Source organism: Symphalangus syndactylus, chromosome 8, assembly GCF_028878055.3.
Source record: "Symphalangus syndactylus isolate Jambi chromosome 8, NHGRI_mSymSyn1-v2.1_pri, whole genome shotgun sequence".
Lineage (NCBI taxonomy): Eukaryota > Metazoa > Chordata > Mammalia > Primates > Hylobatidae > Symphalangus > Symphalangus syndactylus.
In genome coordinates this window covers 119,319,665-119,331,702 of record NC_072430.2, presented here as the reverse complement: position 1 = coordinate 119,331,702, position 12,038 = coordinate 119,319,665, and the positions used below count along the sequence as shown (strand labels likewise).

At 35.2% G+C, this 12,038-nt stretch overlaps 1 protein-coding gene across 8 annotated transcripts in view; it reads left to right on the top strand.

The window, feature by feature from the left end:
• The window catches only part of BARD1 (BRCA1 associated RING domain 1), an 81,660-nt gene that overhangs the window by 57,004 nt on the left and 12,618 nt on the right, over nt 1-12,038 (top strand). For 7 of the 8 annotated variants that reach the window (XM_063645679.1, XM_055290519.2, XM_055290523.2 and 4 more), the window contains 3 exons: nt 7-115; nt 5,510-5,642; nt 6,200-6,292. The exons of the other annotated variant lie outside the window; for it this stretch is intronic. In XM_063645679.1, the coding sequence (XP_063501749.1) occupies nt 7-115; nt 5,510-5,642; nt 6,200-6,292 (335 nt within the window). The remainder of the gene's footprint in view (nt 1-6; nt 116-5,509; nt 5,643-6,199; nt 6,293-12,038) is intronic. 8 annotated transcript variants of the gene reach the window in all.

Genomic DNA, 12,038 nt, shown 5'->3' with positions numbered 1-12,038 from the left:
TACCAGTAACATATTTGGTCTGCGGCCTGTGGATTATACAGACGATGAAAGTATGAAATCGCTATTGCTGCTACCAGAGAAGAATGAATCATCCTCAACTAGCCATTGCTCGGTAGTAAGTATGGAGTTAGCTTTGGGACATTTATATATTTTATTGAAATTGGTTATGAAAGGAACATAATAGAAAAATTTCCATTTGACAAATTGCTGACATTCACCAAACAATTATTGAGCACTTCCTGAGTATTAGCTACTGTGGATTCAAAGATATAATTATAGTATGACCATCTAGAAATACTTATTGAGCCTGCTCTGTATTTTAGGCAGCATTCATAAAACAATGAATATGACTGGTAGAACTCTTATTCTCAGGGAGGAGCTTACCATCTGGTGAGAGGTAGGAAAGAGACAAACTGTAAATATTGAACTAATATAAATAATTTCAGACACTTAGACATGAGTGCTTCGAAGATGTTGTAGAGTGTCGCTGGATGGAGGTAGTGGGCCTCTGCAAGGCCATTGCTTTAGCTAGGGTCACAGAGGGGAGCCTTAAAGCACTGATTTGAATTGAAACCTGAATGTTGAAGTGAGGAGGCTGCCAGGTGACTATCTGGAGGACACAGTGTATAGGCCCTTCAGTGAATGAGGCTGGTATGTTGGAAGGTTAGAAAGAAGTTTGTTATTGCTGGAGACTAGCGAGCATCTAAACAGGACTTTCGGATAGATTACATAGAAGTGTGGGAAAAGAATGGAATAAGTATGACCTTAGCAGGGGAGTAGATGGTAATGCCATTTGTTGCCATGGAGAAGGAAATCAATAGTTCTATGTGCCAATTTGATGTCTGTAAAACATCAAATGAAGATATCGAATAGATCATTGGATATGAAAGTCTGGAGCTTAGGAGAGAGGTATAAGCTAGAGATAAAGTGGAAAGAATGCCTGTTTCTTAGGAACCCATAGCTTAGCAGGGATTTCAGATGTAAAAACTTTTACTGTACATTGTAATAAATTTGTAAAATAAGCTATAAAAATATACAGTAGAATCAAAGTAAGTAGAAACTACAGGAGATGTCAGGAAAAATTTCACAGAAAGGCCAGGCGCAGTGGATCGCACCTGTAATCCCAGCACTTTGGGAGGCTGGGGCGGGCGGATCACTTGAGGTCAGGAGTCCGAGACCTGCTTGGTCAACATGGTGAAACCCCATCCCATCTCTATGAAAAATACAAAAATTAGCCGAGTGTGGTGGTACGCGTCTGTAGTCCCAGCTACTAGGGAGACTGAGGCACGATAATTGATTGAACCCGGGAAGTAAAGGTTGCAGTGAGCCGAGATCACACCACTGCATTCCATCCTGGGTAACAGAACAAGGCTGTCTCAAAAAAAAAAAACACACACATATATATATATATATATACACACACGCACACGCACACAAACACACACGTATGTATATATATACAGAGAATTTCACAGAGAAAGGTGTCCTAAGTCTTTCAGAGTAAACATTTTAGCAGAGTATCTAATAGGATGCTGTTGGCTGCCAGTAACAGAAAACCTTTTCTCAAATGCTTAAAGACAATTTTTTACTTTATATAGAATTAATCCCAATGCAGGATAGCTCTGCATTTGCTTAATTTAGCACTTAGTGGTTGCATCAAGGAACCAAATTCTTTGTATCTCTTTACCTTGCCATCCTCAATGTGGGGGATTTGTCCTCACTAAGAAGTTTCATTTAGTGCTTGTAGAATGATTGCCACAATTCTAGATATGACAGTGGCCAACTGAATAAGAGACACTAAAGTCTTTCCCAGAAGCCTTTCCATGGACTTCCCTTGTGTCTTATTGTCAGAAATTGATTTTGACAGTGCTGGAGGATAGGGTCAGTCTTTGAAAGTGGGGCTACCTGAACAAAACTGGGCTTCTGTTAGTGTGGAGGAAGTAAGCAATAGATTTTGAGTGTAACAGCCAACATTCCCCACTGCAATCAGGTGTACAAAGTGAGAATGGCAGCCCAAATCTAAGGAACAGCTGCTCAGAGACAAGGAGGCATAAAGGACCTTAGGAATTTGAAAAACTATAGCATTTACTGTGAGAGGAGTATGACATGTGTTTAAGAGGGATTCAGGGTAAAGGGCTAGGTTGGGACCAGATTGTGAAAAGCCTTAAATTCCCCGATATGAGTTTAGACTTAATAGGGCACCTTCAGTGTATTTGTAACTGAAATAGGACTGTCTGCAGGCTAGCTGGGAGTGGGAAGAGACTGAAGGCTGATTGGGAGGCTGCAGTAGTGGAGTCCAGGTTTGAAATGCTGAGGACTGGAATTACAGATGGTAGTGTTGTGGGGATGGAGAGAAGAAGAGGAGTTTTAGAGAGTTGGTAGACTCACCAGATCCTAGTACTGCTCATATGGGGGAAAGTAACAGAAAGGGAGGAGCTGAGGTCAAGGATCATTCACAAGAGTAGTAGTAGATGCCATTGTTGAAGATAAGGAGGTAACCTAAGGTAGCTACAGTTTGATACTCTCATAAATGCTTTCATGAGCTAGTTGCTTTCGTATCTTGAAAACCCTGTGTCTTCTGCTTTAGACTTCAGCCTTATAAATCTGTTCCAAACTATAGTTTTGGTAATGAATTGGAAGAGAAGGTAGAAATCAGCGATTTAATTTTCTCACTTTACAAATGAGAAAAGTGAGACCTAAAGAGGCTATGATTTGCCCCAGGGTTAACCAGCCATTTTAAAAAAAAAGGTTGTTTTTTTCTTTATTAATGGACCAGTTAGAATTCACATTTCTTAAAACTTAGGTCAGTATTCAATTCAGTCCCACCGTACTCAGCAACTATAAATTGACTTGTTTTCTTCATTTGTACTTGAAGTCTGACAGAGCATAGCATAACCAAGTTGTCCTTTACTGATGTTCCTTTTATGTAAAAGCTGGAAAATGATTATTTTAAATGTGTCAAGAATAAAGATATCTTTATGGTATTCTTGGAGTCTGGGGGTGGCAGTGCCTTTCAGAAAAGGAGGGTTTTTATTACATGGAAGAGGCCTATACTTTGGGCATGTCATATAGACATGGCCTTTGGAGTATTCTCATTTACTGTCTTCATGGTTGGTACTTGGCTAAGGAAAAGATAATATCAAGTCCTTCAGGTTTAAAGGGTAGTTTCTTAATGTGCAGTCCTTAAGATGGAACCTCTAATGTACCTTTCCCCAGCCACTACCAGTCTCTTCTTCACTCACTCTTTTTCAGTCACATGGGCTGCCTTACTGTGTCTTGAGTCCACCAAACATACTGTCATTTGAGGTGTGCAGCACCACTTGTTTAGTTTTTTTTTTCCAGGAACTAGATGTTGCCATGGCCAGCTTCCTCACACCCTTCAGACCCAGCTCTAGCATCCTCTTAGCAGAGAGGACTCTGTGCCACTGCATAGTAAATAGCAACCTCCCAGTGCTGTCTAACTCCCTTCCCCTGGCGTGGTGTACCATACTATTTCTCATTTGATATAATGTATTTTTATTTTATTGTGTTGTTTTCCCCTCTCAACTAGAATATAAACTGTGTGAGGGCAGGGGCTGGCTCTTTTGTTTACTGTAGTAGTGCTAGCATTGAGAACAGTGGCACATACTGAGTGTTCAGTAAGTGTGTGCTGAATGCGTGAATGAGCATTAGAGTATTCTTTATGATACATACTTGCCTCTGAAACAAGCACAAGTGCTTGGTAGCTTCATCTGGAACCCTTTAAATCACTGATGTCCAGTGAGCTGCTTTAGGGAAGCAGCTCACTGCTTCCCTAAAGAAAGGGGTTTGAATTTCTCTACTTCCTCTTTAGAATTTTTGTGTTTTAAGTAAAATTTAGTGGCTGTTGGAAAACTGCTTTGAGAAGCAACCTCTAATCTTTTAAAAATTAAAAAAACTCCTTATCATTCATTCATTTTGCGACTTCTCTGTTCGTGATTCATTTTAAGCAGCATATTTATCTTTTTAATTTTTTTCTAGATTTTTTAACCCCATTTTTGATGAACTTAAGAAAAACTAATGATTTTATCTAAGAAAAAGTACCCTGTTTAATTATTCCTTTGAATTTAATGCTAATGAACATAGTATCTAATCTCTATAAAATCAGGATATTAAACCTTTGGGGTGTTTTTTGTGCCTCTTTTGAGCCTCATGGGTCAGAGACCTATGCTTATTCAAGTCAAATCCCCAGCCCCCATGCCACCTCACCCCAAATCAGACATGTGGCTTTGGCAGCTGTTTGCTTTATGTTTTATTATAGCACTCTTTAACTGTGAGAAATTAGTGCCAGTTTCTATTTTTTATGCAAATTTTTAAAAGTATGATAGGAAAATACTTGACCCACTTTGGTGCTTTCCTTGGGTTGGTAGAAATAGTATCATATGCTATATTTAGAAATGATATCTTTTTCACTCTTGTGTTTTGTGCAGAGAACTAATGTAGCTGAAGTGGAGTTATATAAATTGAGAAGTAATATGTTCTATTTAGAGCTATTTTTATGGTATTTGTGTAACTTAACATGAATTTTTGAAATACTGTAGTGTTTTTAAATATTATTAAAGAGTAATTGAACAATCCATAAAGTACACTGAATTATTTATTTTCATGTGAGGAGTGTTTATAGCGTTTAGGTTAGATGTGGTTACATCATCTTACAATTTAGTGACTAGGAAAGATGAGCTGAACTTTTAAGTGCTGAATTCTGTCATTTACAAACACTTTTATGGAAAAAAAAATATATATATATGAACATATATTGTTTCCTTGAGTCTTTCACTTCTCAGCTTTAATGCTGTCCGCTCTTACCTTCTCTTTATTTTTGTCTTTTTTGTCTTCTGTGAATTCTAAGTCTAGATTTTAAAGTGAAACTATTAGTCTTTGTTAGAGCACTTCTTTCTTAATCGTGAGCTGCATGGACTTCTTACTATTTATGGATCTGATCTCCTAAGTTTTGGATTAACTTGTCTGTTTTTGTCTTTTCTTAGTTTTGAGGGGTTACTATTTTGATAATAATTTGTTTTCTATCTTTGAGGTCAGCACTGTTCTAGAAGCCTTGGCATTCTTTGATTTTTCAGATAATCTCAGTTTAAACTAAACAGACCAAGTTTGAATTTAACTCTATTGGGACAAGTTAGTGGAGGTGGAATAGGGAATTGCTGATTTTAAGTGGGTATTTTAGGTTACTTGGGAAAAGAAAAAGACTTACTGGTGACAGAATGAAGTAAAACCCTAGAGAGACCCAATTTAAAATTGAAGAAATGAGATGCCCTGGGTATAGAGAGCTATCACAATTGACATTTTCTTGAGGGAAAAATAAAGAGAAAAAAATTATTTAAAAGGTTCTGGGTGTAGATTCAATGGAAATTATTGAAAATTATTAGAGTAAACTAAGTAATGAAATTCAAGCTTATATCAAGTAACAGTCTGTTTAATGTCTTTGTCTAGTCGTCTAATGTTTTTAACACTGTGGCATCTCCTTTTATATTAACAGATGAACACTGGGCAGCGTAGGGATGGACCTCTTGTACTTATAGGCAGTGGGCTGTCTTCAGAACAACAGAAAATGCTCAGTGAGCTTGCAGCAATTCTTAAGGCTAAAAAATGTACTGAGTTTGACAGTACAGGTGAGGATTTTGAATTTTGGCGGGGGGGTAGAAAAAATGTTAAATAGATGATCCTTTTGGAGAACTACCTTTGATAATTTATGTATGTTTTAACCATTGGGAGATGGCTGTATACTTTGCATCTTGTAATGAATCTAAATTTTTTTTCAGTAGTAAACTACTTATAGACAACGTAGTTAGGAAACGTAAAGTTTAAAGGTTTGCATATATTTTAGGACAAGACAGTATTTCAGAAGAGCAAATTTGTGACTTTTGCTAATGACAAATAAATTGTTGTGCAGTGTAATGTCATAATCCCTTAGCTGTAATTTGAAAATAAAATAACTTTGTGTTTGCCAATATGGCTTTAAGATATATGGTTTATTATCTGATTTTTCGTATTGATGGCCAGGTTAGAGAACTAGATACTGTATAGAAGTAGTCTTACACTTAAATGTAAAAATTGTTGCCTTCGAAGATTCAGATACAAGCTTACAAAACATAGATGAGTTATAAAAAGCAGGCCAAAGAAATACTTTGGCTTATATCTTTCTCTTACTGCTTTTTTTGTATTTTAGTAACTCATGTTGTTGTTCCTGGTGATGCAGTTCAAAGTACCTTGAAGTGTATGCTTGGGATTCTCAATGGATGCTGGATTCTAAAATTTGAATGTAAGTGTTGGATTTGAGAGAATTAAGAAATGAATTAGACTAGTTTTGTTTTTTCATGGTTATTAATGCCTGTGATTAAGGAACTTGATGTTAATTTTCTTACCTCTGGTTAGTCACTGCACTTTGAAAAAGCATCTGGCCAGGCGCGGTGGCTCAAGCCTTAATCCCAGCACTCTAGGAGTCCCAGGTGGGTTGATCACAAGGCCAGGAGATCAAGATCATCCTGGCTAACACGGTGAAACCCCATCTCTACTAAAAATACAAAAAGTTAGCTGGGCATGGTGGCAGGCGCTTGTAGTCCCAGCTACTCGGGAGGCTGAGGCAGGAGAATGGCGTGAACCCGGGAGGTGGAGCTTGTAGTAAGCCAAGATGGTGCCACTGCACTCCAGCCTGGGCAACAGAGCGAGACTCTATCTCATAAAAAAGAAAAAAGAAAAAGCTTCTCATATTTATGGTGTCATTTAGATATGCTTAGTAAATGTATACATATATGTTCTGGTTTTAAAGTCTTTTTTCCTACAATACCATTTCAATGAAAAGTAAATGGAGTACATAGTACACTTTTAAGCCTAAGCAATTCATGTTACTGTTAAATGATATATTGAATTTAATAATACATGTTTTAAATATACTGCATGACGTGTGTGAAATGAAAGCAATTTATTGCTTTTCCTTTATGATTACCTGCATAGCACCCTTTGGGTCTTAGTTAATTTAATCCAATATTTTTAGGAAGCTGTTGGGAAATTGACTGCCTTTTACTACTTTAGTTGGAGTCACTATACCAGCTATCTCGACCTCCACTGAAAATGTATTCCTGTTCCCATCTTCTTGCTGATAGCCCACCACCACCTTCAGAGCTGCCTGTCACCTTCCCTGCTGTGACTCGTTTACGTTTCTACTTGGATTCCCTTGGGACTTAAAATGAAAAGAAAGCTCATACACAATTATTTTTTACTCCTTAATAGTTAACATATCTACTTTTGATACTATGGCTAACATAGAACAGTGGTTTGACCTTTTTTTGTATATTAATTGTTTAAAAAAGATTAGTAGTTACAAAGATTAGTGGTTACAAAGGAGGAATGTGGGGAGCAATACAGTTGAGTATCTTGATGTTAGTGGTGGTCATGTAACACAAGACTACCTGAGATAAAATTACACAAACAAGTGCATTTATAACTAGTGAAATCAGGCCAGGCACGGTAGCTCATGCCTGTAATCTTAGCACTTTGGGCGACCGAGGCAGGCAGACCAGCCAGGCCAACATGGCGAACCCCCTTCTCTACTAAAAATAGAAAAATCAGCCAGGCGTGGTGGCACATGCCTGTAATCCCAGCCACTTGGGAGGCTGAGGCAGGAGAATCACATGACCCCGGAAGGTGGAGGTTGCAGTGAGCCGAGATGGTGCCACTGCACTCCAGTTGCACAGAGTGAAACTCCATCTCAAAAAAAATAAATAGTGAAATCTGAATAAGCTCTATGGATCGTATTGAAGTCAATTTGTTGTTATTATGTTATAGCGGTGTGAGATGTTAACATTGGACACTGAAGGAACAGTACGTGGGACGTCTCTGTACATTCCTTTGAAACTTCCTGTGACTATAATGATTTTTAAATAAGATGTTAAAAAAGAACAGTGGGTATCTTTAATGAAACTCTTTATGAAGCAACTGATGGATTAAAATTAGTTTATAAAAACGGTTTTATGGCTTTGTGCTTTGAAGGTTTTATGGTAGAATGCCTGATTTATCAAGATCTTAGTTATGTTATTAATTTAATCTGTAGTTTGAAGTTGATTTGGTTTGTAAAACAGTTTCCTTTCATCGATTGGTATTCATGTCATTTTCAAATACAGTTACCACTTCTTTTCTTGTGATGCTTGTCACAACCGATGCAGTCTGATCCAGCTAAGAGGCTGTGACTAGCAATGCCACTCCATCTGTTCTCATCAATCCCTATTAATTAGTCCCTCCTAGTTATGACGAGTTTGAGAAGTATAAGTAATTGGACTAATTTGTCTCACTTAGTTTTGAACTTTCTTTTTCCTTTTAAATCTGTGAAAGTCTAATTGAGCCTCAGTGTTTAAAAAATTCATTTAAAATGGTTTCATGAGTAGGGATGCTTTTGTATCAAACCTGTGGTTATAGGAAGAAATAGATTTTCATCATCATGAGGTCTCAGTGATAAAGAAGCCATACGAAATTTTGAATGTTAAGACATTTACCACTTAACTTTTCAGTCTAGTTCTTGTGAATATGCTGAAGTGGCATTTGGTTACATATACAGGCTACATGATTCATTTCCATAAAATCTGCCTTCTTTGGGAAATGTAGATTTGTCACTTTAATATCTTGGCTATGTCATTTTTATAGAACCACTGATAGACTCAGACTAACTTAATAGTGTGCTATTTGGTGATTCTCACAGTAGTGAATAACATCCTCTAATATCAATGGTTCTTTTAGGATAAAGGATGGATGGAATCCCTTACTGAAGTTCATATCATCATATTTTCTAATATAGAGTACAAAGAGAAACAGATTCAAAGTTTGAGATATTTCCTTTAAATAGTCACTGGGTTTACAAAAAGAAGGCAAGAACCTTCAAATAGTTCTTTCCTAATATATATTTCTCATAGTTTCTATACTGTTCTCAGTGTCAAGCATCTCAGTTTGATTCTTTGTTTGTTTTTTAAGAGAGGAGGTGTCACTCAAGCAATCCTCCAGCTTCAGCCTTCTGAGTAGCTGGTACTACGGGTGCATATCACTGCACCTGGCTCAGTTTGATTTTTAAAAATGTTTCAGAGCTATTTAAAACTATTTGAAAACCATTCATATTAAAAGATGATAGGTGGACCAAAGCTTTCAAAATTAATTTTAAAGATTTATGACTTTTTAAAACTAGGTCTCATGTTTGAGTTTGTCCATTAACTTGCTGGTAGACAAAACTTCAGGATTAACTATTAAGAAACTTTCATATTAACTTTTCATGGGATTTTTCATAAACCAAATAGATTCAAGCGGAATTTTATTTGTAACTTTCTCTGTAGATAATCAACTCATTTTATAAACTAAACAATTTAACAAAAAGAATTATACAAAAGATTTGGATCCATTGGGTCCAAATTTAACTATGAGAAGTTTTCTGTTGAAATGTTCTGTCTTAATTGGTTAATATCTCTTATTTTCCTACATTGTTTATGCAGAGTATCTTATAGTGCCATAATTAATGAACTTAGCATGAGGATTCTGAGACTAAGCCGTAATTTTACAGACCATCCAGTCTATCTTATATTTTTTTACAGATATTTTACAGAATGATATTTATTTTATATTTTACAGAAATAGGAGCTATAGATAAGAAAAGTCCCTCCTTCAACATCAAATTGGTGAGGGAGACTCTACTTTAGGCCTAGTCTGGGTGCTAATTTCTCACAGGCCATTAGTAACCACCCTCATACAAGGGTGATTTTGGTATTAAAGAGGTGATGAGAATGAAAGAATAGAAGGCATATAAATAAGTCATCTTACTAATCTCATAGAGTATGAATAAGATGAAACTGTATCCTAAAGATGCAAACTAGGCCAAGATAAAATGTTTTCTACTGACCTATTTTAGTACACCGCTTTCAAAATTTTTTTCTATCTTAGCCTTTTTTCTAAAAGAAATTTAATTCTTCATCTTCTTTTCTTATCTCATTATGAAGGGGAGAACAGATGGCTGTCATTTTTTCTTTAATAATCTTTCCGTCTTCCCCACTGTCATCTAAGTTTAAATAAAATTGCAGCTGTAGAAGTTGTAAAATTCCCCAGTACCTAAGGGAATTACTGAAGGAATGTGTCAGACATTTTACACTGGATTTATGTCTGTGAGATGAGGAAGGGCTAAATTGAGTGTTTTTTCATTTTTGTTTTAGCTGAGGAGAGGTGGACCCTAGAAGACAATCATGACATCATCATTTAATAAATAACCTCATAATCAGCCTAACACATTAATTCTTTTCAAACAAATTCTGACAAGTTTGCTTCTTTAAATGGATACTGAGAGTACTATGGAATTTTAAAATTAAATGCAACTTTTATTCTATACAAACTTTGCTAATTATAAAAAAAATACCAAAACATTCGTATAAATTAAGATTGATTAGGCAACTTTATGCTGACAGAAGGCTTCCACCAAACATTGTCTAAGAATAAAAAAAAATAACATCCTTTGATCTAATAGTCCCAGTTCTGAGAATTTACCCTGCGCAAGAAATACAGATGAAAGAGAAAGTATTTGCAGTGTTAACTTCTAATAGCAAGAAGTAGAGAATATAACCTACATATGAAAGATTAGGAAAATTCTGAAATGCTTGAAGATACTCTCTGGAAAAAATGCATATTTTTTAATATGATAAGTATTAAGACTAAAAGATTATGAAAAATAGAATTGTTTAAATTTTAAACACATCAAAGAATTATATCTTCACTTTCAACAATATATAAATGTGTGCACGCATGTGGGTAAAAAAATAAAGAAACAGCAGTAAATTGGTGGGTTACTGAAGAGGGCTATTTGTTTATAACAGTTTTAAAAATAATTTGTGCCTGTTAGATCAAATTTATCTAGGAATAAATTAATACATTCAAATTTTCAAGTTGTAATAATAATTGGAAGTATTTTCACTTTTCTAAAGATTAATTGGATAGGGAAGGGCTTTGGTCTTAATTAGGGAAATTAGAACTTGCATGTATTTATTCCTCCCATCTGATACATCAGGTCTTTTATACCTGTTTAATGGATAGCCAGCAAATACGTTTGAATATGGTGATTGTCCTACTCAGAACAGAATTTTTTACATAAAAATTTGAACTTTTAATATATGACTTCAAAAGAACACTGAGCATGAGTTTTCTAATAATTAGGTGAATTTTTGGACATTAGACTGTGTTTGGTTTTTAACCATACCTATATAGAGACAGACAATTTTGATATTATTCATAATACAAGAGACAGACTATTTTGATATTTTGATATTATTATTCATAATATAAGTTCTTAAAATTGATATGCAAGTTTTGCCGAAGAAAATTTTGCGATATAATAATATATTTTTGCAATAGAATTTGACCTGCTTCTCAATGCATTAAGTAAAATAGCAAATTACACATATTGTCATATGAAGAAATGTATTTCTACATATAAATATACTGATAGCCAGAATTTTTACTAAAATGTCAAAAATAAATAATGACTAAATGATATTTACATGAAGCCAGAATTTAACGACCTTTGACAGTATTTAATGAGATATCTCCAATCTTAAATGGGAACATTTAACCTTTTATTTTATTTTATATTTTCTGCCTTTATTTCATTGTCCTTTCACTTTTGGCCATGGAAGTTTCAAATTTCAAACTCATTTCTCTGTTCTTTTACTTAAGTTTTTCAAAAATTGCAGTGATAGTATGCCACTGTTTTTTCATTTTTGTCATTGTTGTAGGCTGCCTATTGTGATTTCCCTTTTTACTAAAGTTTAGTGCTGTTACAGTCTACTTGACTAAAAAGTCTAAAATAAAATCATTTGCAAAACACTTGTTTTGCTTTTACAATCTGGGTGTTGATTTTTAATAGAATCAAAAGGAAATTCTTTAATTTTTATTTTACTTACGTACTGTTATCTTGAGTGACACACATCCCTAATTTAAACATCTTTAGTTTAGATCTAATCACACATTTTATTAGAACATTTGTTTTCGTA